Below are 26,846 nucleotides of genomic sequence, written 5' to 3'. Positions count from 1 at the left end.
AAATAACTAAATAAGTAAATAAGTAAGTAAGTATATACGTCGACTTCCGAGAAGTAAAAAATATATATATATATATATATATAAAAAAAAAAGGAAAAAAAATTCCGCATAAAAATAAGCATCGAATTAACTAGACGCCCTCCGGCTCGCTGCTAATCGCGTGCCGCGAAATACTTGGAAAAGTCCACACCAACCCCCACCAGGTCTCCAACCCCGTCCCCACTTCCCTCTTCTCCTTCACCGTGAACCCAACACCCTCTACCATCGCGACCACCACCACCATCATCACCGTCGTCGTCGCCGCCGTCGTCACCCCTCCTCTTTCCTCTTACTACCCGCGCTCCCTTCCTTCATTAATCGCGATTCACGACGATGAGTCATTTCGAAATGATTCCTACTCGAAAATTCCATGATAGTGTAACAAAAAAAAAACAGAGAGAGAGAGAGAGATGAAAAGAAGTGGATAGAAAAAGAGAGAGATAGAAAGAGATGGAAAGAAGTAGGTAAAAAAGAAAGAGATAGATAGAGAGAGAGAGATAGAGACAATTAGAAGGTCTTAATAATATTCTTGAACGTTTGGAATCATCTCGACGAATAAAATCGCTTCCCGCAGTAAAAAAAAAGAAGAAAAAAGAAAGAACAAAGACGAAAAGAGAGAGAGAGAGAGAGAGAGGAAAAAGAAGAACTTTGTAAAGCGAGCAATAAAAAGTAAGGTTAGAACTACGACGAAGAATGCAATTTTGATTAATACAGAGCGATAGAGAAAACAGAGAGAAAGAGAGAATGATAAAGAAGTGCATGTATCCCCTAAGAAATATAACGAGCGTAAAACATGCGACATTAAAAACCACGAAAAGTGGTTGCTTATTTAGGAAGAGTCTCTCTAACGAGGGGGATTCTCGTTGGAAAGATCTTCAAAGTCGCATTATTCCAACGCGTCTACAATTCTCTCTCTCGCTCGCTCACTCACTCACTCTATCTCCCCACCTCATTGAAGGAGGAGGTCAGGAAAAAAAGAAAGAGAAAACGCAGAGAGTTCATGCAGACGACGCGACCGCGTGGAGTCGAAGAGTATGCGTTGTTTCTCTCTCTCTCTCTCTCTTTTCTTTCTCTCTTTTTCTTTCTTTCTCTCTGTCTCTGTCTCTCTCTTTCTCTCTCTCTCTCTCTATCTCATCTCTCCTTCTCTCTTTTTCCTGACTGGCGATGCTCTATTGTTTCCCTTTACGCGCTTCTCCCCACTCCCACTCTTTCTTTTTCTCTTTCTCTTTCTCTCTCGTATCGTATCGTGCAAGACGACGAAAGGTAACGAAAGTTAACGAGAGTGGCCGAACTACCGGCGTCGCGTTTACACACGAATTTACACAAAATTTATACGTTTATATATGTACATAATATATACAGTCGGGAAAATAAAATAGGAAAATAAAAAAGAGAAAGAGCGATATGGTAAAAGAGAGAAAGAAACAACAAAGTAATCGTGTAGACGATAGAAAGGAAAGGAGAAAGAGAGAGAAAGTGATCGAGTAAATGAGAGGAAGAAAGAGAGAGGAGAGAAAGAGGAAGAGAGGACGAGTCAATGAAAACGCGAGGTCGTTTGACAGGCGGTATCCGCACCGTCCTTTTCATCATTCCGTTGTCATCGTAGTGGTTACGTGTGGTTGTGTTGCGTCGTCGTCGTCGTCGCGTCGTCCGCGGCGTCGTGTAGTCGTCGGCGTCGTTGTTGTTGTCAATGCGTCGTCGTCGATGCGTAGTCGAAATTCGCGATCGGTAATTTCGTGTCGACGCTCTTGCCTATAGCCGCGATGGGAATGGGCCGCGAAAGTGGGGAGAACGAGAGAGAGAGAGAGATGGAACAAAGTATGATATGGTGGGGGTAACGCGAGCCGGCACAAAAAAGAAAGAGAGAGAAAGAGAAAGAAAATGAGAGAATGAAAAGAGAGAGAGATAGACGCCGGTCTAACATGGCAGACGTTGGCCGTGCAGGCGGAAAAACACGCTCTCTCGCGAGAAAAGAGTTCGCGCGCGCGTACACGCTTGCTTAGTCGCGTTAGAAAAATTCGTTACATATCTATGTACGTATGTACAAGTATACACATGTACAGATATATTATATATATATATATAAATGAGAAATAAAATAATGACAAGCAAAGAAGAGGAAGAAAAATTGCGTTATATGTACTCACGCTGATGCTTCATCCGACTCGTATTATCATCCCCTCGTGCGCGCGAGCGCGCGCGCGCCTACAGTCAAGGAATGTAGTAGTAGTAGTAGAGGTGGTGGTGGTGTCGTGATGTAGTAGTAGTAGTAGTAGTAGTAGTAGTGACGACGATGATGTGGTGTGGTGGTGGTGTAGTGGTTGGTAGTAGTGGTGGCAGCCAGCAACACAGCAGCAAGTAGTAGTAGCAGTAGTAGTACAGTAGTAGAATAGTATAGTAGTAGTAGTAGTAATAGTAGTAGTAGTAGTAGTAGTACGGACGAAGAATGAAGTAAAAGAGCGAAGAGGATGAGCAGGAAGAGAACGACGGCAAGAAGTAAAAAGTATGAGACTATGTGCGAGCGAGTGAGTGAGAGAGAGAGAGAGTGTGTGAGGGAGGGAGGAAGGTAGGGGAGAGAGAGACAGAGAGAAAATGTAGAGGGTGAACGGGAGAGTAGGAAGGATGGAGCGATGCAGAGGGGCGGAGCGGCAACGTTGCAAAGAGAGGGGAGGTAGGTGGTATGCGAGGAAGCTCCGCACACGCGGCCCTCACGCACTCGGTTCACGCACTCTGTTCGCGCACTATGTTCGCGCACCGCGAGAGTGACTGCTCGTTCTCTCTCTCTCTTTCTCTTTATCCATTTATCTATCTGTCTGTCTAACTGTCCATCTATCTCTATCTATCTATCTATCTATCTATCTGTCTTTCTTTCTTTCTTTCTTTTCTTTCTTTCTCTTTCGTTTTTTTTCTTTTTATCGTTCTTTCCTTCTTTCTCACGCGTTACTCGAGTTCAAGCGGAAACAAACGCACTGACGGTTGGTTTTTCTATCTTTTTCTTTTCCTTTTCTTCTTTCTGTATATATATTATATATATATATGTATGTATGTTGTATGTACGCGCGTGAGTATGTATCTCTCTCAGTTTCTTTCTCTCTCTATCTCTTTATCTCTGTCTGTCTATCAAACTATCTCTTTCTCGTTCACGTTCTCGCTCTCACTCTCGCTCTCGCTCTCTTTCAAACGCACATGCTATCTTCCCTCTCTTTTCGAAGGGAGAAGTAGTAGGAGAAGGAGAAACCGTCGGAAGGGCGCGCTTTACGAAATGGTTACGAATCGACTTTTAACTTCTTTCTTTCTTTCTTTCCTTCTTTTTCTCGTCTCGTTGCTTTTATTTCTTTCTTTCTCTTTCTCTCCTCTCTCTCTCTCTCTCTCTCTCTCTCTCTCTCTATTTATTTTCTCTTTCGACGAGGACGATGGTCACGACGACGACACAACACAACACAACGCGACGACGATACGACGGACACGACGACACGTATTTTCGGTGATCACAATCGCGTGTTTTACGTGCGTAAGCCCGCGCGCCTGTATACTGCTGGTGATGTTTTTTTTTTTTTTTTATTTATATTCCTATTATTTTTGTTTCTTTTCCCTTCGAAAAAGAAAAATCAACACGTATCTCTTACTACGTTACATATATATATATACTTTTACACACGAGATTACACACGAGACAAATTATATATATATATATATACACGGCCACACACGAACGCGCGCGCACACGGGCGCGAATAGAGAAAGAGAGAGACAGAGAGAGAGAGAGAGAGAGAGGAGAGAGAGAAAGCGAGTGAGTGAATGAGTGAGTTTCACGCGCACGCGAGACGTGTCTCTCGTTTGACGTGCCGAGAGGGAGAGAGAGAGAGAGAGAGAGAAGAGAACGCCGCGTCGCGAAACGACAACACTACTCGGGACGAATATAATGAAGCAACGCCGGCGTTGACGGGCGGAATGATGACGATTACGACTCGACCAACGACAACGACGACGACGACGATGACAACAACAATGACTACGACACGACGAGAACGACGATCAACGACGACAACGACAACAACGACAATAACGACGACAACGATAACAACGGATGTATGTGACGTACAAAATGGCGTTTGTCGAACCGCCCGCGCCCGATCAGCTGGAAAATGCCGGAATGCCGCCGCTAGGAAAGATCGACTGACTGCCGAGGTTCGCGGCCCTAAGTGGTTTGACGTTAAGAACGAACGAGCAAGCGAGGGAGCGAGAGTGTGAGATAGAAAGAGATATATATATATACATATATATAATAGTGAGAGAAAGAGAGAGAGAGAGAGGTTGGGAGAAGACAGAGATAAAGAGAGAGACGGAGAAAGAGGAGGAAGCGACTGAGAAAGAAAGAGTGAAAGAGAGATAGAGATAGATGGATGGATAGAGAGAGAGAGAGAGAGAGACAAAGAAGCACGGAAGAAGGGGGTGCAGGTCGGATGGAGGGGGACTGAGGGGCGGCGAGAGTAAAAGGAGGGGAAGCACCCCACTTTTCCTAACGTTCGTCGGACGGCTTCGACTACCTTCGATTGCTTTCGACCGTAAGCACAGCAGGGCCGTGTCGCGCGTTGCAAGTATCTCTTTCTCTCTCTTTCTCTTTCTCCCTCTTTCTCTCTCTCTCTCTATATATATATGTGTGTGTATGTTTATGTATGTATGTATGTGTTTATATATATATATCGTATATGTATATAGGAATTTTCCTGACATTAAAAACAACTCTCCGACTACTCGTTTAATAACTATAACAACTTTTTACTACCCGCTTAAAATTATTACTATTAGTCGACGACTTTTTCGAATAACCATTTCGAATACCGGTAGCAGTTTAAAATTGGAAGAAGAAAAAAAATAAATAAATAAATATATATATAAATAAAAAAGAGTAGGAGAAAAACGAGTCAATTTCGTTTTAAGAGGAATGCAGGAAGGAAAGAGAGAGAGAAAAAGAGAGAGAGAGAGAGAGATTGAAACTTCTCCGTTTCGTACTTTTCCGTACTTTTTCGTAATTTTCCGTAAATCTCCGTGTAACTTCGTCTATATAGCGCGAAACATCATGCAAGCCCGCTTCGACGACGCGCCGCTCTCGTTTCTTTCTCTCTCACTCTCTCTCTCTCTCTCTCTCTCTCTCTCATTCCTTTCTGCTTATATATCTATCTACGTATGATGTACAGTGTATATACATATATATATGTATATATATGTGTATGTATATATTCTTGCTTTGGCCGTTCCTCTCGTCGAGGAATTTATAAAAATCAATATAATACTCGCCGGCCGAAGAAGGGGACGGCAAAAAATTCGGGGTCCCGTTCTTCCTTCCTTCCTTTCTTTCTTTCTTTATTTCTCTCTTTATTTCTTTCTTTCTTTCTTTCTTTCCTTCGTTCGTTCGTTCGTTCGTTCGTTCGTTCGTTCGTCGTTCGTTCCTTCTTTCTTTCCTTCTCTTTCTCTCTTTCTCTCCTTCGCTCGATTTCTTCTTTTTCCTCTTTCTTTTCCTTCCCATTCTTTTTTCTTTTCTTTTCTTTTCTTTTCTTTTCTCTCCTTCTTTATATTTCTTTCTTTCTTTTTTTTTTCATTCCTTTTGTACTTTTTACCGCGGAGTCCGCGTGCGCGTGTCTGCCTTCCATCTCTCTCTTTCTCTCTCTCTCTCTCTCTCCCTCTTTTCCCCTTCTTTCATCATACACAACACACATACACATACACATACACATACATACATACCACATATATATAGACGTGTACGTTGTATGTATATATAATATTCCCCTTCCTCTGTACGGCCTGCCCTCGAGAAGGAAGCCGTTATCGCGAGCGAGCGCATCTGTCCGCGGAGATGAGAGAGCGCGGGAGAGTTTATTTTCTTCGATTTTTCTTTTTCTTCTTCTTTTTTTTTTTTTTTTTTTTTTTTTCATTCTTTCCCTCTTCTCTTTTACCCGCCCTCTCATATATAATAAGAGGTATAATATATTAATATCGATATTAATAATAATAATAATGATGATGATGTAAATAAAGAAATAAAAATTGGAAAACTTACAAACGGACATATTGTTTCTTTCTTTTTTTTTGTCTCACGATAAATAACAACAAGAGCAACGACGTTAATAATAACAATTAGAATAATAATTAAAATGATTAGTAAAAATAGTAACAAATACAAATTAAGCAAAATTAAAAAATTAAATGGCATCTTTCCGTGCCTTCATTTCTCCTTTCTTTTACCCGCCGATTCACTTCCAAGAAATAATAATAAGTAAATAAAAAAATTAAAAAAAAAAAAAAAAAAACAAAACAAAACAAAAAAAACAAATAAATTAAAACAAAACAAATGTGTACTTTTCTCTATAAAGAAGAAGAAGAAGAAAAAGAAAAAAGACAATGTGTTCGTTTCCTCCTTACGATCTTTTCGAGTCATACTTTTTGCTAGAATTCACGTACATATTTATCGTTTCTTCGAACGATATTCCACGAGAATGAATGTGAGAAACAATGAAAACGGGGAGGGGGGATGAAGAGGAGAGAGGGGTGAATGGGTTAGGTAGGGATGAGGGAGGCGTGAGGGGAGAGAGATCGGTCGAAGGTATCGTTTCTTGGCATATCCGATCGCTTGCGCTCGGTGGAGGCTTTAGAGAGAAGGTCGAGGACCTGTTAGAGAACGAAGACGGTCGATCGTGCACGAGAAATTCAAGATGAGAAAGGGAATCTCTCTGTCTCTTTTTCTCTCTCTCTTTCTCTCTCTCTCTCTCCTATCTATCTGTCTATCTATCTCTCTGTCTATTGTATATACACCACTTCCATTATTACGAGGTTTATAATCTACTCGTAGATATGACGATAAATTGACTTTTCTCTTGGTTACAAAGACACTTCGTTATTCTTTTCTCTCCTTTGCGAAAAAAAGAAAAGAAACAGAAAAAAACGAATTGATTTCATGATAGAAAGGGGGAAAGGAAAGGGTGGGGGTGGGAAGGGAAAGAAAAAAACGAAGAGAGAAAAAGAGAGAGAGAGAGAGAGACGAATAAAACGGGAAACTCGACGCGAGTAAAGAGAGAGAGAGAGAGAGATGAAAAACTGGCGTGGGTTCCGATGCTAGAGAGAGGTTCGTAATCAAACGAGATCGAGGGGAGATCATTAATTTCATCCGCCGATGTCCTCGAATCGTTTACTTTGCAAAGTGTCGAACGAAACGATTGATTGTCTTTCGAAACTTTCCACAGAGAGAAGTATTAGAAGTAGAGGAGGAATAAAAAGAAGAAATACGGAATTTCGTAGAGAGGTTAAAACGTTTCATGCCGGAACTCTTTCGCGTAGTTCGCGGCTCCCTGTACTGTCTCTACTCCCCACTCCTCTTGTCGATCTCTCTCTATCTCTTTCTCTCTCTCTAACTTCGTCCCTCTCCCCTCTACATCGCTCGAGATTATCGAGAAAGAACATTTCTTGTGAAGAAGAAGAAGAGGAAGAAGGAAGAGAGAGAGAGAGAGAGAGAGACAAAAGAAAGGAAATGAAAGAGAAACGACGAAATAAAAAAGACGAAAACCGTTTCGGTAAAAGGATATTATCGCTCGTTGCGTATGGTGTTCCATCTTTTTTCATCGTTTTATATATATATATATATATGTAACGAGATTTCAAATCGAGACTTTTCGTGCTTTTTTTGTTACCTTTTTCTTTCGTTCTCCGTCCTTTGTTTAATAATCGCAAACGTTGAAACATGTATCTTATTGATAGGAATGTAATAAAATTTCAAAAAGGGAGAGACGCGCGACCGTTCTTGTCTCGTCTCCTGAGAGAACTGATCTGCCAATCGAGAATTAAATATGGCTGCTTAATATTTCCGTTAAACGTATCACGTGTCTCTGTGTATATACGTATATACGTATATACGTATGTATGTATGTATATATGTATGTGCGTATGCATGTACGTACGTATGTATGTATATGTTATAACCGTCGTTTACCACAAATAATCGTTCTTAAAAGTTCTGCGAGTAGTTAGTAGTTGTCTCTCTGGAAAGGTTAGACAAAAAAGAGAAAGAGAGAGAGAGAGAGAGAGAGAAGAAAAGAAAGAAGAAAAAAAGAAAAGAGAAAAAAACGTGATGCAGGATAGAAAAGCTATATGATCAGAAATTGTTATATACGTATTACCTTTTCTTTTTTTTTTTTTGCAAAGGGTAGTCGAAGGGGATAGGCTGGTCCAATATCTTTTTATCACAGCCCAGGGGCGAACGAATAAAAGATTACGGCAATGCGGGGATGGTAATAAAGAGGCTAAACTACTCCTACGAAACGACACGTGACATCGATTCGGAAATTGAAATCGCCATTTCCTCTTTTTTTCAAGAAACGAAAGATCGACTTTGTTTTCAAAACTTTTACCGTCCGTTTTTTCTTTTCTTTCTTTTTTTTTTCTTTTCAATTTTTTTCGCGTTTTCTTTTTTGCTTTTTTTTTTTTTTTTTAAACGATCGTAGCGATCGTTGAAAATCGTTTATGGAAAGATGTGTATTACGAATCGACTACTGATTGACGAAATCGAACCGATACGAATCGGCATTTTGAAATTCTGCGAATCGATTTGAAAGAGAACATAAAATATTTTTAGACGCAAGATCGATGACCGTATTTCATGCGATTTTATTTTTCGAATCGTCGCGAATGAACGCTTGCTTGTGGGTTTATTTTTTTTTTTTCAAAGAAAAAAAGAAAAGAAAAACAAAAAAAAAGAATAAAAATAGAGAATCAAAACGTTTACCTTTCAGTATTAAAACTCACCGTAATTCTGTGCCTTTTCTGGGATCGGTCGTTGTGCTTCCTCAACCGGAAGCATAGGAAAGCGGTACCCTGGAGAACATTCGTCCAATCCCTCGCCTCCTCCATCGCGAAGAAAGGCTTGGGATTGGTTGCCGCTGCTCTTTCGTTCTTCCAACGAATCCTCTCTCGAAATGTATCCGTCAACGAGAGAAAGAGAGTATCTTAATAAGTAATTAACGAGTAATTAATACTACTATCTCATTTATATTGTTTAATATATATATATATATATTTTTATTCACTATAATTATATATATTTTTTAATCATTGATACTATTGATATTTTCTTACACACTGCCCATCCCACTCTTCTCGCGTCCATATTAATATTACATATATTTTCTTTTATCCACTAATCACCGATCGACATAATCGCTAACCTATAAAACCTTACGATCGATATTTGATATACGTATTAAAAAAATGTATGCCAAGATGGTGGAGCATGTCGGAACAATAACGATACTCTAATTACGTACATATATATATATATAAAACTATATATAAGTATTTTTATATACTTATATATATATATATATATATATATATATAAGTTCGAAGAGTCGTCTTTCCGAATTGACGATTAAGTTATTAATGATTTCTTTGTTTTTTGTTATAAGAAAGAAAAGAAAGGAAAAGAAAGGAAAAGAGAAGAGAAAAGAAAGAAGAAAAGAAATGACGAGATATAACGACGCCATTGTTACCACGAGCCTAAGGATAATCGAAAAAGTGAATTTATCTGTTCGTTCATGAACGTTAGGCAAATTTGACGTATGCGATAAGACAAAGGTAATCGACCTTAAAAGATAAACGACGTGATAAAGGGATCGAAAGAAATGCGAGAATGAAATTTGCGGAAATCGATGTAACGATCGACGCCAATGCTGATATTCTCTATCTCTTTCCCACTCCCTCGTTTTCTTTCTCTCTTCCCCTCTATCTTACTTTCACATTTCTCGTCTCACTCTTTTCGTTCTTCTTCGTTTCTCGTATTTATTCGCGGACAATGAATGTATATTCCCGTTTATCGTATTCACAACAGATAGAAGAAGAAATAGTTAACGCTTTACGTATATAACCTCTCCCTCGTTTTTCTTACGATCATCATCATTATTAAAACGCATATACTTAACCTATACGACGAATAAATTAAATACATAAATAAAGAAGGGGAAGGAAAAAGAAAAATAAACGAAAACTTTCGTATTAACAAATGACAGAAATATCAATCGAATATACGTACGATGTATATATATGTGTGTGTGTGTGTGTGTGTATATATATATATATATAACACATCATATATACACATATATACGTACGTACATATATGCAAGTATTCGTGTATACATATGTAAGTACCTGCATTCTTGACATCTTTCATAGAGTTTACCGTTCCTTGTTCATCTGTAATAATAACAGAGAGAACGAAGCATAACGCGATTATATATACACATATATACTTATACGTACGTACATATATATATATATATATATATATACACACGTAGCATTACGAGGAAAGAGGCAAATCGAAATATCAAATATTCACGAAGGCGAATTGCGAAGGAAATATGGCAGCAAGACGACGAAGACGACGAATGGTTGTCGTTCGACGATTTCGTTTGCAACGAACTAAAAAACAAAAAGAGAGAGAGAAAGAGAAAAGAAAAGAAAAGAAAAGAAAAATACGAAGACGAATAAGAATAAGAAAACAAGAAAAATGGAAAATCAACGTTGGAGACAAAGTAGTCGACTTTCATCCTTTAATTTTCCTCTTTCTTTTCCTCTTAACCTCTTCCCAGTCGACTACTCCTCGTCTCGTCTCGTCTCGTCTCGTCTCGTCTCCACCCGCTCTTCTTTCCATCCTCCCCGTTCGAAATTAGCCAGGTAGAGAAAGACAGAGAAACAGAAAGAGAGAAAGAGAGAGAGCTCTAGTTGCTTTTTTCCTTATTTTGGACGCGCGGTCGTGAGGCAATTTCGGGGCAAAATTCCAAGTCCCAACTGTTGCGCAAACCGCGAAGGCGCAAACGCAGTCTTGGGGGCGTGGCGATCGACGAAGGGCGCGGAAGCGGCCGATAACACGCTGCCGTTTTCTCTCTCTTTCTCTTTTTCTCTCGCTGTCTCTCTTTTTATTTCGTTTTCTCTCTTACTCGCACTCATTTTACCCTCTCCAACGATCCCGTTTTTCCCCTTGTTCCGACAGAGAGAAAGAAGGAAAGAAAGACAGAGAGAAGAGATAGAGATAGAGATAGATAGATAGAGAGAGAGAGAGAGAGAAAGAGAGAGAAGAGAGAGAGAGAGAGAGAGAGAGATGACCAGCCAAAATAATAAGATGTACCGAGCTGCTGAAAAAAAAGATATATATATATATATATGAAAATGATGATTATGTACAAAAAAAAGTGAGAAAGTAAGTTACAGTTCTCTTCGCATAATAATAATAATAATAATAATGATAATTATAGAAAAAGAAATAAAGAAGAAAAAGTTATACACCGAATAACCTAACCATCCATCGCGATCATTTTTCAAATTATCTTTCCTTTAATATCTTCATCTTTAATCATCATCATCTTCATCAATGAAAATCGATATTTCGATTAGTGAAAAAATTCAGTAATGGAATTTGAATGTTCGCGCGCGAACGAGAAATGTTAAGAAAGAAATAGCCTGTTTAAACTTTCCTTGTTGGTTATCTTTTGTTTCTCTCTTTCTCTCTCTCTCTCTCTCTCTCTTCACCACGTATACGTACGTACATATACAAGCCGAACGCGTTGCTAACCTAAAAAGAAAGAAAGAAAGAACGAAAGAAAAAACGAAAAAGGAAAAAAGAAGGCGTTTTTCTTTTCTGTCTGAAACAACGACGACGACAACGACGACGACGACAACGACGATGACGACGACAATGCAAAACGAACGAGAACGAGTCGTTTCTGACTCTCATCTACGACGACACGACGACGACGACAACGACGACGACAACGACGACGATAACGAGAATTGATCGATTTATTTGTTTCTTTAATCTCACGTTACCTTTTCACGAGCCTTTCGCCAAATACGATATCGAATGAGAACACGAGAGATGCGTACGGCATCCATGAACGCGGACGATGGTATCCTTCCGCGCGCGTCACGTCGACGACGTTGCCGCCGACGACGGCCGACGACGACGACGACGACGACGACGACGACGACGGAACGACGAACGGAGTTTTACGACATTGACGACAACAACGTCGACGTCGACGTTGACGCACGGTACGACGTTTAGTGGTACATTTATTTACGATCATTGGTGGCCATTCATTTCCAAAAAAAAGTACGTACACTCAATCGATAAAATTTATTACTTCAAACTTTTATAATAATAATAATAATAATAATAATAATAATTGATAAAAAACAAATAAAATAAAGAGAAAAAGAATTGTAGATACGCGCGTACAGCAGCAGAGCAGACAAGCCACCACACACACACACACACACACACATACACAACGCACGCAAATATATCTATATGTGTATGTGTGAACGATAAAAAAAGTGGAGGGGGAAGAAACTGAAAAGAAAATTAAAGTCTGACCTTGGCGTCGCGGTCCCGTGGCCGCCGTCTTGTTGAATCGGTTTTTTTTTTGAGAAGAATAAGAAAAAAAAAGAAGAAGAAGAATTTAAAAAAAAGTAAAAAGAACGACAGAAAATAAATAAGAAAAAGGAAGGAAGAAAAGAAAGGAAAAGAAAAAGCACCCACTGTTTTGAGGTTAATAATCGTAGAGAGCGGAGTAATCGTTCGACTTGCGTTAGAAAAGCTCCGGAACTTCTTCGTGTACGTTATGGTAAGCAGGACTGATCATCATTCGGATCGTTCTCTCTCTCTCTCTCTCTCTTTTTCTCTTTCTTTCTCTCACACACACGTACACGTACGTACACACACGAGTTTTAAATCTTTCTCTCTTTATTTCTTTATCTCTCTATCTCTCTCTCGCTCTCTCTCTTTCTCTCTTCGTAATCCGCGACAAACAACAATTAACACACTCGAAATATATGAAAAACGATCGCGTCCTGTCTCTCTTACTCCTTTTCTGTTCCACGTCTCTCCCTCTCTCTCTCTCTCTTTCTCTCTCTCATACACACCCACACACACACTCGTTCACTCACTCTCTCTTTTTGTTTCTTTCACGAACGAAAGGCATTCTGTAAATGTAGCAGTAGTTACAACGTCGAATATATGTTATATATTTCGAATAATTACAAAAGAAAATAGAAGAGAGAGAGAGAGAGAGAAAGAGAGAGAGAGAGAGAGAGGAAGAGAAAAAGAAAGAGAGACAGATAATATCAGAGAAAATTTCTAACGCGATAGACAGAAAGAGTGATATAAGAGTCTGTATGTAATCCGTTCCTAACCTTAAAATCGACGTTTTCAGGATGTATCCGCGTTTTCCGAGGATACTTTCGATGCCAAAGAATGGATCAACAAAACGTTCAAATCCACGGAAGCTCAAGAGAACAAGGATGTAAGTCTTCGTTACATTAATAACCAGTATTTTTCTTTTTTTCTTTCTTTCTCTCTCTCTCTCTCTCTCTCTCTCTCTCTCTCTCTCTCTCTCTCTCTCTCTCTCTCTCTTTTTCTCCCTTTCTCCCTCCCTCGTTTTCTAGATCGTTCTCTCAATTTCTCTACTCGACACGGTTTTTCAATTTATGTTCGCACGGAGTACGCTCGGATACTAAACTGATGGCTTCCATCGCATGGCGGTCAATGACACCGCCGTATGTCTTTTTAATACGATAACTTTTTTATTTTCTCTTTCTTAAGGTCAAGAAACCGGTACACGTAGAATAATAGAAACAGAGTTTCTTTAGACTCTTCGAACTTGTTCGATAATACGATACCATTCTTTGAAAATCGTTTATGAATTAGTTATTGCTTATTGGAGAGAACCTTCCCGTTTGACCTATCCCTTTTAATTTTGTAATCTTTGTCGATTCTTGATGACGCTATTTGTATTATTAAAAAATCGTGCATGTACGATTCGAGGAAATGATATTTTTTAAATATATTTCTACGGTAGAATTTTTGTTTCGTTAGGCGTTCGTCTCTTCCTTGGTCATGAAGTTACAATTATACGTACAACAAGTTAACAGCGCGTTGGAGGAAACCAGTCAGTCGGTCTTGTCCAGCTTACCTAGGGTTCTTAGGGACAGCCAATTGTTGCAACAAGAAGCTTTGGCGTTGAAGGAAAAGATGGCTTCTGTTAAACAAGAGATCGCCAAGGTCTTTAACGTTATCTTTCTTTTCGTTTATATCCCGCTTTCACGATTCTGTATGATCCTTTGTGCGAAATTTATTGAACAGGTAGAAGAATGTACCGTGTCCTCTATAGAATCCTTGGAAAGACTCGATAGAATAAAGACTCAACTGGAAACTGCCAAACGTGGTCTGCACGAAGCTGATAATTGGAGCGCTTTAGCGAATGACGTGGAGGAAGTACGAACATTGATTTGGTATTTGAGTACTTTGTAATCGTCTTGATTTATTCAAAATACTTTGGTATCGTAGGTATTTGAATCGGGAGACATCGAAGTTATAGCTAGTAAATTATTTAGTATGCAAAAGTCATTAGCCATGCTCATCAATGTGGTGGATTATGAAGATAAAAAGCTTCAATTAGAGGGCTTAAAAAATAGATTAGAAGCAATGGCTAGTCCTAAACTCGTTCAAGCCTTTAACACTGGAAATTTGGGTACGCATATTTCTTCGTTTTTATGTTCTATTGTCATCTTTTTTTTTTTGCTTTTTAACAAAGCATTTTATAACAAATTTTGTCTAAATTTATAGATCAGTCGAAAGTTTACGTGGATATCTTCAACAAAATGGAAAGATTACCTCAACTTCTTAAATATTATCACAATTGTCTGAAAGTATCGTTGGGACAAGAATGGAGACGAACTATCGAATTGGCGCAAGATGAGAATCTAACGTATTGGTTAAATACTTATTATGACAAACTTTTATCTACTTGGCACGAACAAGTAGATATATCTTACTTATTATATTATTATTATTAATCATTGTACTTGCACCTTTATAATCGTTTTATGACTTTAAAGGTGAAATGGTGCCATCAAGTGTTTCCTAATACATCCAATGAAATTCTTATCAACGTATATGCCGATCTATTAAGAAGTTTGGATCCAAGTATATCGGAATGCATAGAATCATTATTAAAACAATATTCCAACGCTATGCAGCTATCTTTATTGTTGGAACTTAAACAACTTACCAGACATTTTGCGGTAAACATAAGTGGAGCTATAGAAACGTTGTCCTTGACAAAATCAGTAAATCGAAATGTTTTGAATAATGAAACGACAGCTAATACAAAAACATTTAATCAATATATAATATCTTTGGCGCAAGCGATATATGCGCCTTACGTTCCATACGTTATGAAGTATAAAACTTACGAAGTTGCACAATTGGAACAACAGCTTCAATCTTTGGATCTATTGCACGACGATCTAAGCGATACTATCAATTCTTTGTCGCTTAGTATCTCAAGAGTTATCGGTTATGCGCATGAAGCAAATAAACGTTGTAAACTGTTTACCGATGGCTGTGGCTATCCAGGTTTACTTAAAGCGTTAAACGTATGTATTATTGTTTTGCCTTATAATCTAATAAGAATATATATATATAAAGATAATTATATAAATAAAATTCGTAATCGTTTTGCAGATATATTTTGACAAGTATATCATTAAATATCAGGCAACTATACGACAATTGGAGAGGAAGAAAGTTAAACAAGAGGATTGGAATTTATTTCAAATGTGTCTTACCTTAATGCAGAGTATAGGTATTTTTCAAACGTTTGTCACTAAAATTTGTCGATAATCGATACTTTCGCAAGACTCTTCTACGCTTTCTTTTTTTAATTTTATATAGGAGAATTTTTGGGACAAGTGCACCAGTTTGAAAAATCCTTAGTAATCGATATAATCGAATCTAATAATAAATTATTAAGCCATACAGCCGGGCCTTTTAATCAATATAAAAAATTGCTTCTCGAAACTGCTGGACAAACCGAATTAGAACAACTCGTTGCTTCGTTTCAGAAAGGTACGAAGGAACAATTTCATACAATAAAATATGTAAATATCATAATTATAATTACCTCGAGTAAATGATTTTATTTAATTTGCAGAAGACAAAACTATTCTCGATTCGGTTATAAAACCTATTCACAAACTTTGCTCCGATTTACATCATGCTACTTACGAAGTTATTTTTGCGCCCATTTTTACTCAGTTACTCTTAGTTCAAAAAGCACCTGCTTGGTCAGGAGATGCCAATAAAATGCATCTTAGTACAGATTTACCGGATTATAGTTTCGCTCCTCAAGAATATATAACACAAGTTGGTCAATATCTGATGACGCTTCCTCAACATTTGGAACCATTTTTATTAAGGGATAATCCAAGTTTAACATTGGCATTAAAAGCTGCCGATCCTCAGTACGCTCAGGGGTCAACGGAATCTGGTTTCACTGGTATTTTATTAGATATTATTGCCAGAGGAACTTGCCAAATGTTTCATGATCAAACATTAGCCATTGGCCGATTAAGTTCTGTTGCTTGCAAGCAACTTGCTACTGACATAGGTGAGTATAGTCGAATAATTCTATCGTTCGTGTTGTTAAAATAAAATATTAATTTTATTAATCCTAATTCTTGTAGATTACGTTGGAAACGTTCTAGAAGAGCTTGGTCTTTCGTTATCGGAGAATCTGCAACATATGTCATTATTATTAAGATTACCACCCGAGGAATATCAAAGTGGTAGCTCTGGTTGCAATGCCCGTGTCGTGGCTGCGGTAAGACAAATGAGAAACATTACGTTGTCTGGCTAAAATAAAATGATAATCGTACTGTTTAAAAACAATAGAAAAACATTACATTTATATAATGTTTTTTTTATAAAATATCTTACCATTATATATTCACAAACGCATTTTGGTAATTACTATTTCTTTGATGCAATCAAAATAGTATTTTACATTCCAAAGAAAATATATTAATATCAAAATAAAATAACCGGGATATACCATAGAAGATTATTCTTCTTCGTTAATATTTTACAAACAAATGCATTGAAAACTATAACTAAAATATTTCTATTCGTAGAAAATGTATGATATATAACATGGTTAGAAAAATATCAATCATAGAAAAGATATTTTTAATAGATTAACAATAAATTATTGTATATAAGTTTGTCTCATTTTTAAAAGTTACTTTGTATCGAGTTAACGATCGTTTTTATTGCATCAACAATAAATCTGAAAGAAAAAATTTATTTGTACTATTGATATCAAAAATGTAGAAGAGACATAAACACATACTTCGAATACGATACCTATTATGGACAGTAAGATCGCATCGTTTTTCATATTCTAACTTGATTACATTTGTAATGTCTTGAAGTTTTCTCGTGGATTTAATTGGTAAGTTAAACATTTCATTTATTATCAGTAACGTAGAAAGTATATCAACCTGCAATATGCAATAAGTATTTATAAAAAAAATAAAAAAATAATAATAATAATAATAAAAAAAAAAAAGATCTAAAAATGTTATAAAAAATATGCCAGATAAATCCTTACTTCATCGTAGTGTATTACAGCTTGTTTTATAGCAAGAAAGCATGCATGTTGATATTTTTTTAAATAAAGCGTATTCTTCAAAATCTTTTCTGCAAGAAATGGAAATTTAATTTTCAATATGTCCGTTGAATTGTTTCCAGCGTTATCAACGATTTCTTTGCTTATATTGCTGATACCAGTATTTAATATAATAGTTAAGTACGTAGCATGCATTTTTTGATCGCTGTATGTAAATTCGATGGTTTCAAAGTATTTTTCTATTAACAAATTTAACATTTTTAAATTCTAAAACAAGCAATAGAGTTAAATGAGTAAAATATAAACGTATATATAAACGAATAGTATTCCAATAAATGCATTAATATTATTTTCTTACATTTGTATGTTCGATTATAACGTCTTTGGGATATTTATTTAAAGATATCATTACAGCGTATAAGAACTTTGGTAGAATAGTATTTAATAAATTAGAATCTTCGTTGTAATATTGAGTTTTATTAAAGTGCAATAAAGCAATGATTGCTTTTAAAGCGTCGTGCATAAAAATTATGCCGGCGGATGAAGAAATAGATTTGAAATACAGAACTATAATTTTACAACATATCTTTGTAGGGAGTTGGCATTCTTTTATCATCGAATTGCATACGTTAAAAACTATCTTCAATATATTAATCGGAAATTGATGTTTTTCATGTTCTTCCATTGTAGGGATTCGAGGTATCACTCTCCTGTACAAATTTAAAGTATGTTATTTTTATACGAATTTCATATAAAAAATTATTATTCATTTATATGAACATTTATATTCATACTCTTCAACCCATGATAATATATTTTGAAGGCATTCTGAAACATCATAAACGTCAATTTTCAATAGGATATATATTATTGATAAATAGTCCTTGAAAAGACCGATTAAAACTTGTTCTTTCATTACGACGTTACTTAATTCATTTGAACATATCAATCTATTTTCCACGTGATATTGTATCACGCGCAAGTCTTTCCAAACGTTTACTAAATCTTTATGATATGCAATTAATAATTTTTCTTGAAAATCAATATTCAATAAGTGCTTTAATATTCCTACAGTTAACACCAGTGTTTGTTCTTGTTCTTTCATGATCGAATCATTACTGTTTTCCTATATGGAAAAAAAAAAAAAGAATATTTTTTAGTCGTTCAAATAAAGAGCATTTTAAATATTTGAATAGTACTAACCTGATTATACTCTACGTTTGTAAATTTTGTTATCAAATCTTTTAACAATGTAAAAACTATATCCATTTTTTCCCATTTCATTAACGTGTATAAAATTGTGATTAACATCTCATTGGAAACATTATGATTAGATAATTGTTTTGCAATGGTTTCACATATATTGTTTGCATTGCTCATCATAGTCACAGGTACAAACGAAAGTAAAAACAATGTAGATTCATTCAAAGACAATTTCTACAAAAATTTTTCTTAATTCACTTGTACGATAATGAAGTAATAAATCTTTTCTTTTCTTTTTAGTTGAAAACATTATTCATACCTGTACTCTATAAGAACATAAAATTTGTGGAAGTATACTTGTAAAAACACGCCGTAAGTCCCTCCCTTCTTCCTTGTCAAAATATTCATTCACAACATTTTTTTTATTTACATACAATATTATAGCAACTACCTCGAGTAATATATTAATCGATTCGCACGTGTCAATCTCTTTTTTAACTATATCTTTGGTAGAGTTTCCTGAAGAAACAAATATTACTGATTTAGCAATTACATGGCTATAAAAAAAATTGTCAAATTAATTCTTAATACCATTATGTGATTTATCGTTATTCCTTTTAAATCTTTTACTGCATTTATTGTTTGTTTCATCATCTGCTAATAAACAGCTTGCTTGTCTTTCGATCGTTAGTAATATGATATTTATAAGTCTAAAAGCATTATCCCAATTAACGATATCCTTTGAATGAAAAAAAAATTTTCTTGTTGCTGTAATGTTCTTCGTTCCTATATTTATGATTTCTTCTGTAGCATCGTCATTATTTAAATCGTCTAGTTGTATCCGCAAACACAATAATTTTATTAATTCCTCTAATAGCTTTGACTCATTGGTATCCTAAATAAATGATAAAATTTATTAGGAACATTATTATTTAACTGTTTTGAGTGGGAACAATCGATTTGTTTATATCCGAATTGATTTACCTCTATACATTTCAATAAAGTAGTTAATGCAACGCTATCCCAGATTGAAATGCCAATCTGATTTTGAAGATATATAAGAAGTTTAATAAAACATTTGATAACGTCTATGTCTGCGTAATATATTTGATTGACAAAGTTATTTAAAAAATCTTTTACACTTGCGTGAGAATGTTTATTTGATACCATTAGCTTGATACCATTTAGGATACTTATTTTAATTTCTGAAGAGAATTTGCTTTTCATATGATAAGATAAAATATTTAACCAATTTTTAATTATATCAGCAGGTATACACTTCCAATGAGATTCTAATATTTTAGAAGTACCCTGTAATTTGAAAAATATTTACATAACTAATAAATCATTATTTTATATTCAAAAATAAATATATAATATGTAATAATTATCTACGTTTATAGCTATAAGGCACACTTGTTGATTGGAATCTTTCAAAAGTTGTGAGATAGCTTTTGTATATTGTTTCATTTCATTTTCATTTTGTGTCAAATATTTTGATTCCACGGAATAAATAACAAATAGAATTTCGGCTGCGTTGCATCTGACGCACGATCCAGATGCCTGAAATAAAATTAAACATAGGTACAATATTCGTAATATTTTATAACGATTATGTTGTCGTCGATCGATCAAAAACATTTCTACCTTCAAATGTTCCCACAATAAACTGTTCCAATGATCGTGCAACATCACTTTTATCGCGTTGCTTTTATAACGATGTAACGCATCTACGAATATAAGTAAATTCGTTCCAAGTTTGACTCGTCCTGTAGAATCTCTACGCGATCTTAGACAATGAAAAATAATATTTTTGAAACATTTTTCAATGATTAATTTTTTAGTTTTATTGGTAGCATTCAACCATGCTTTGGCATATAAATTCGCATATCTTTTTATTACGTCAGACTCTCCAATTTCAAGTATTGTTTTTACATTATTATGAATCCCCTAAAAATACAATTATATTAAAATCATGAAGAAGAAACGTGTAGTAAATTAATTCCAATACAATATTATACCATTACGAATTCTTCTCCTAACGCAAATAATTTTAACAAAATAACCGTTCCTTCTGGTACAGACATAACAACGGCACTTCGCGATAATTCAACCAACATTTGTATATCTTCGTTACGTTTTATTAAATACAGCGCAGATCTTATTTTATATAATCGTTTAATATGTTGCTGAAAAACGTACGTACGTTATTTGTATAAAAGCTTGCAAATGTTATAAATTTATACATATATCAGTTACCGATGAAGTTTTAGAAGATTCAGTCAGATGCTTTATAGCGTTCATTATCACTTTTTCTTTCCATATCATGTTTGACTTCCACCAATTTTCTAAAAGGTACGATATCTCATCTTTTACCTTAAAAAGAATTATTTATGTATATAACAGTAATTTCTACGTATCGTGGATATAACAAACCTTTGTATCTTTTATTTCTGGCAATATGACAGAGTGAAGTATTATTACGATCTCTAATAACACATTCGGTAAAAACGTTTTATGCATCACCGTCTCCAAAGCCATTGCGGCTATCGCCTGTATCAATTTTAGTGCTTGTTGCTTTTCCTAGAAATAAATTTCAAACTTAATAATTTATATAAAGTAATCTCTATACACAGGATATCTACAAGTGGTACGAAAGTGATTCTCTATGAAAAAACAATTTGAAAATCTACCGTATGCTTATACAATTATGGCTAAGATGTAGTATAATAATAAGATATTTTAAATTATAAATTAAGATCAAATTATACACATTATTAAGTCTAAAATTTTTTTTTAGAGAGAGCAACAAACGTTAAAATTAATAGATACGTATAATGTTCGTACTTTGGAATTTTCATTATCCGATTGTAATATAGATAGCTTTTGTGCTTTCAACAGTATTATTTTCACATGATACCATAATTCGCATAGCTCTTCCTCCGACAAGATTTTTATATTTCTTATGTCCAACTTCTGTAAAAGGAAATATTGAATATTTTATTCTTACTACAAAAAACAATATTTGAAATAAGTACAAGTATAGCGATTATAACGAATAAAATAAATAATTACTGTAAATAACAGATATAACAATGTAAACTAAAAGATGAAATGTAAACAAACCATTTTATCACATATAGTAGATATATCACAGCCTTTGGTTTTTAAAATACGAAACAATATTTTATCATGTATTATAACGCGTTGGCAGGACATTTTTTATATAATAAAAATCATATATAACGTCAAAATTAATATTAATATCTTTCCCGTTCAATTTTCATTCAGAACTATCAATATTTCCAAATATATTTTCTTCTTATGGTATACACACTATCCCCTTAATTTTTATAACAGAAATATTACATATAAAATAACATATATGTATATATTTAACATAACCCTTCACATTTAGATTAATATATAATCCATCGTGATCACCCATGCCGCTTCAATTATTTCTTCAATGTAGATTTAATATGATCACAGTGATAGAATGTGGAATAAAACATGTTTAACCTTCAAAGTTTCTATCGTAAATGCGTCGCATGAATATAGGAAAAATTCAGTAGCGTAGTAACGCCATCTATTAGTAGCGTTCCGTACTTAACGACGCGTTGGTCGAACCGCGCCAAAATTGATTCAGGAACGTATCAACAAGGAGATCCAGTTGGTACCGAGAATAGAAAAAAAAAAAAATTCAAATTATATCAGACATTAAAGAAGGTTAGTTTAAATTATACAAATTATACAATGTTATTTCTTTACGTGATCTTTATTCGCTACAAATACGTTAAAACCGAAAAACCATCATCCCTAAGAGAAATTGTTCACCATAGTTGCCGCTGTGTATTCAGATCCTCCATTGAATTAATTATGATTAGCTAATAAACGAATATAAAATAATCGATCGTAAAGCTTGCAGCACCATAGTAACTTGCAAACGCACGATTCGTACGTTCAAATTTTCGTAAATTAGTGAGTATAAATTATACTATAATAATCTTTGAACGGACGACGTCGAAACGTTGAAAATTCTTGTTCACATTCATACATATTCACGTACACGTGCGTATAGAATCTCTCTTTCTCTCTCTCTCTTTCTCTCGCATAAGTAGAGCGCCGACGAACTAGCGTCAGTTTTTTTTTATCACACGTATTTTATAAAGATAGGAATAGCTACACGGGGAATATATAACACGATATATTTATATTATATATATATATATATATATATATATATATAATATACTGGAACGAAGAATAATACTGGAACGAAAGAAATGCAGAAAATGCTAGCGTTCCAATATGGCGTCCAATATTATAGAAATAAGAAAAGGAAAAAGAAAAAGAAAAAAGGAGATAAGAAACTCGAATTTATGAATGAAAGTAAGACTTTAATCTACTTATTAACATTCTCTATCATCTTCATAAAACTTTGTATCACAAATACGTGTTTTAAATGTGGAGCTAAAAACGAACCAATCACATTTACTGCATTTGCTCTTTCCATCACACAATGACTACTTGCATTGATTAAGCACAAATTTGACTGAATATAAATATGCTCGATAAAAACAACAATTATATATATATATATATTATATATATGTAAATATGTATATATATATAGAGTTATATAATATATATATACATATATATACATATATATTCTTTTTTTATTCTGACGATTACAAATAATATTCTAAAATAATAATGATAATATTATTTTAATAATATTATACATATATATATATATATATGTATATATATAGTTAGAATAACAAATCCGATTGATTAACATCTAGATATTTAAATTTCGCGGCAAAAGAAAAGGAAAATATTATATAATATTCTCGTACGGTTACGCGACATGATTTTATTATCACACAAACGTAGCAAGTATATGCGAATAAACTACATTTATGAATTCGTTAACGTTAATTAATCCTCCATAAATCAATTTATTTTTAAATTTAGACAAAAGTTATATAAATATATGATAATTACATAATATGATTTTTTAGCAAAGTACTAATATAAATATTAATTATTAGTTTAAAGATACTAGTATAGTACTTATACTATTATAAGTAAATCACGATGGGCTATCTTCTAGTACTATACTTATGTTTGTAAAACGAAAGGAAACTTAATTTTTAAAATAAATTACAGGATTCTATACTTCATTCATATTGTAATATATTATATATATTATAATGTTTTTTATTATATCAGTATAGTAGTATAGTATAAATATACTAAGTACAAGTGTTAATATATTTTGTTTTTAAACTAGTATTACTACCAGTATATATACTTATTATATATTATTACTTTTATTAGTATACTAGTTAGTATTACTTATACCAATGTAATTAACAATATACTGGTATAAGTAATACATATAATTAGCATATATAAGTAGTAATCTAATTGTATAAGTATATTACTTTAAGTAGTACTAGTAATATACTAATATAATTATACTATACTAAGCACCATAACTTATATTTAATAAGAACAATGAAAAATTTTTAATATCAAGTAACAACCAAGTTTCTTGCAAAAATATCAATGAAATTTTTCAAAAATACAGACAGAAATGATTGTGTAATAGTAATTTATATGGCTTTATAGAGGATTAATTTTTATATTCTTCTCTTTTTTCGATTTCTTTCTTTCTTTCTTTCTTTCTTAACTTTTTTTTTCCTTTCTCGTTTTCTTTTTCTTTCTTATTTTTTCTTTATTGTTCGAACTAGTTCTTATAGCACTTGTGCGTATTTCGTCGACGTTGTTTACCGAGTTACAAACACGATGCTTAATAATAATACGAATAATGTCTCGTTACTAAAATAATTAATTATCAAAGTAATCAAAGTGGCACGATTTCAATGTATATATGTGTCTCTCTCTCTCTCTCTCTCTCTCTCTCTCTCTCTCTCTCTCGTTCATATCTGAATATCAATTATCTCCTTTTGACTAGAATCATTTAACTAACATCGGCTACGAGATTATGTCAGTCTGTCTATGTTTTTTTTGATGATATTTCAAAATCGTATATAATTCGTCCACTATTTTCTTTTACGATTATTCGATCATGATATTAAACAAACTTAAATATTCTTAAAGCTGTAATATTATTACATATGTATGCCGTCAAACAGAGCAAGTACTGTAGCTTAGAGAGTTGCTAATTATTAATAATAGAGAGGTATGCTAGGAACACGACGAACGTTGTCTTAGTCTTTCTCTTCTTTTTGTCCTTTTTTTTCTATTTTTTTCTTTTATCCTTCTCAATCATTTTTTTTCATTTTTTTTCTTTTTATTTCCTTTTGAGTTTTACGTGTCTTTTTCTTTTCTCTCTCTCTTTCTCTCTCTTTTTTTTTTGTTAAGTACAACGACAAGAGAAGTGTATTACGTTCGTCAAAAGCACAGTTCATTAAAAGTATCATCATTGCATATTGAATTGTAAGCAAATTGTCAACAACGATTTATATGCCTACAATTCGCATAGAATGAAATTTCTTTAAAGTATACCAAGAGTTATTATTATTATTATTATTATTATTAATTTTTTTTTTGGATGACCGTGAGCAACGATGTCATCATGATCCGTCATCATTAAGCCATTCCTTTGCTACTAATATTTTTCTTCCATTCATTATTTAAGCAAGAAAGTAGTCATGCTTATCCAATAACGTTCTTTCAAAAAAAAAAAAAAAACGTGAGTAACGGTTCAGTGCTCATAAAATAAAAAAGATAGAAAAGGAAAAAAAAAGGAGAAAAAAGGAAGAAAAGAAATATGGCATTCGAAGTAGCACTAATTATACTAAAGACACCATCATTGACAAGTTATACAAGGTGTCTAACTCGCTTTATCAATATTTTGCTGCTGACCATTGCATTCGTTGCATGCATGCATGCACGTACGTCATGCAAAGTGAATATATTCGAATACGTTTAAAATGGATTACAATTTTTTGTAAGAGATTTTTCCTTTTTCTTTTTTATTTTTTTCTTTTTTTATCTTTTTGTTGTTTTCATGCTTTCTTTTTTTCTGATCTTCTTCTTCTTCTTTTTCTTTTTTTCAATCATCTATTCCTTTATGCGGTCAGCAGCTGGTAAATTTCATGCTACTTTCTTCTTGTTGGTCTTCTTGCTGCGTGGTAGAGTGGCAAAACTCGTTATCTGCAATAGAAGATGAAATAATTTAATCATGCTTTTGTTGTGATGACAATGTATTAAGTTAAAAAAAATAAAAGAAAAAAGAAAAAAGAAAAAAAAAAGAAAAAGAAAGAAACAGAAAATTAACAAAGAAATATTACAAATGTATGCGTAAAGAAATATATACATCATTAATAATTTTATTGCTAATTTGCAATAACCACGTGACTGTCATTCTGTTATTTGTTTTAATCTTCTTTTCAAACGGATTAAATTAAATAGAAACTTTTTGTTTGTTTTTTTTAAGATTGGCATGCAGTATAAATGTAGACACGTTAATATGTGTTTTATGTTTTATAAACTTATATAATACACACGCAAACACACACACACACACACACACACACACACACACACTAGTTATATGTTATATCGAATTTCTTCAAAAGATCACTTTCATACAATTTACAATGAACCAACCCTTCTTTCTTGCCACGTCCCGGTGTATTCTAAAATTGTGTCAAACAAAAATAGGATAGGAATAAGGATATCGATATTTGTTCTTTTTTTTCTTTCTTTCTTTTTTTGTTCTTAATCTTCATGCAATATTCTCGTTGGAGTAAACTTTTCTCGAGGCACCAGGCGATCGTGACATTTGTGGTATAGGTATACGTTTTATCGAAGTCACCTTTTTGTCAGAATCTTCCGTTTTATCGGATAACGCATTCCGATCGATATTATCAGAAATCAAATCTTTTTTGAAATTATTTTCATCGATTTTGTCGTTATCAACGTTGCTTGAAATTTCATTAGGATCTATATCACCTTGATCGTTGTTGATCTTGCTCGTAAAAATATCTTGTGATCCTATGCTGACGGATCTTGATCTTGAGCTACAATATTCAGAAACAGATG

The 26,846-nt window shown here is 34.1% G+C and overlaps 4 protein-coding genes across 22 annotated transcripts in view; 1 reads left to right on the top strand and 3 right to left on the bottom strand.

Moving 5' to 3' along the window:
* The window catches only part of LOC127071975 (longitudinals lacking protein, isoforms N/O/W/X/Y-like), a 123,779-nt gene extending 111,717 nt beyond the window's left edge, over positions 1 to 12,062 (bottom strand). For 2 of the 11 annotated variants that reach the window (XM_051011918.1, XM_051011917.1), the window contains exons 1-2: positions 7,725 to 8,141; positions 2,187 to 2,244 (exon numbers count right to left, since the gene is read on the bottom strand). The gene's annotated coding sequence lies outside the window, so the exon portion shown is untranslated. The other 9 variants (XM_051011926.1, XM_051011928.1, XM_051011912.1 and 6 more) reach the window with 8 other exon arrangements.
* Positions 12,063 to 12,309: 247 nt separating this feature from the next.
* Positions 12,310 to 19,060, top strand: LOC127071968 (conserved oligomeric Golgi complex subunit 7). Its single transcript, XM_051011889.1, has 11 exons — positions 12,310 to 12,713; positions 13,302 to 13,391; positions 13,964 to 14,149; positions 14,231 to 14,362; positions 14,435 to 14,618; positions 14,714 to 14,907; positions 14,986 to 15,525; positions 15,614 to 15,734; positions 15,824 to 15,997; positions 16,083 to 16,538; positions 16,615 to 19,060. Exons 1-11 carry the CDS (start codon positions 12,711 to 12,713, stop codon positions 16,785 to 16,787), a joined length of 2,253 nt encoding a protein of 750 aa, XP_050867846.1. The 5' UTR covers positions 12,310 to 12,710; the 3' UTR covers positions 16,788 to 19,060.
* LOC127071965 (condensin-2 complex subunit G2-like) lies at positions 16,306 to 22,370 on the bottom strand. Of its 5 annotated transcripts, none has more exons than XR_007785279.1 (16): positions 21,888 to 22,370; positions 21,609 to 21,737; positions 21,198 to 21,344; positions 21,021 to 21,137; positions 20,783 to 20,950; positions 20,409 to 20,711; positions 20,157 to 20,324; positions 19,746 to 20,072; positions 19,353 to 19,656; positions 19,081 to 19,280; positions 18,762 to 18,995; positions 18,353 to 18,684; positions 17,917 to 18,268; positions 17,541 to 17,825; positions 16,868 to 17,430; positions 16,306 to 16,783 (listed from the first exon to the last, which is right to left on the bottom strand). XR_007785279.1 is itself a non-coding variant. In XM_051011863.1 (16 exons), the coding sequence occupies exons 1-16, from the start codon at positions 21,978 to 21,980 to the stop codon at positions 17,197 to 17,199; spliced, it is 3,330 nt and encodes a 1,109-aa protein (XP_050867820.1). In that variant the 5' UTR covers positions 21,981 to 22,370; the 3' UTR covers positions 16,306 to 17,196. The 5 variants fall into 5 exon arrangements, 4 of the variants coding, with proteins under 4 accessions (XP_050867820.1, XP_050867819.1, XP_050867821.1 ...); XM_051011863.1 differs by having other exon boundaries at positions 16,306 to 17,216; positions 17,280 to 17,430; XM_051011862.1 differs by having other exon boundaries at positions 16,306 to 17,216; positions 17,294 to 17,430.
* A 150-nt stretch (positions 22,371 to 22,520) lies between these two features.
* Positions 22,521 to 26,846, bottom strand: part of LOC127071989 (receptor expression-enhancing protein 2-like) — a 34,020-nt gene continuing 29,694 nt past the window's right edge. For all 5 annotated transcript variants that reach the window (XM_051011961.1, XM_051011956.1, XM_051011955.1 and 2 more), the window contains one exon: positions 22,521 to 25,955. In XM_051011961.1, coding sequence (XP_050867918.1) covers positions 25,879 to 25,955 — 77 coding nt within the window. In that variant the 3' untranslated portion in view covers positions 22,521 to 25,878. The remainder of the gene's footprint in view (positions 25,956 to 26,846) is intronic.

Source organism: Vespula vulgaris, chromosome 24, assembly GCF_905475345.1.
Source record: "Vespula vulgaris chromosome 24, iyVesVulg1.1, whole genome shotgun sequence".
In the NCBI taxonomy this organism is placed as follows: domain Eukaryota; kingdom Metazoa; phylum Arthropoda; class Insecta; order Hymenoptera; family Vespidae; genus Vespula; species Vespula vulgaris.
Note: the sequence above shows the minus strand (reverse complement) of the source record. Positions and strands in the feature narration are given on the sequence as shown.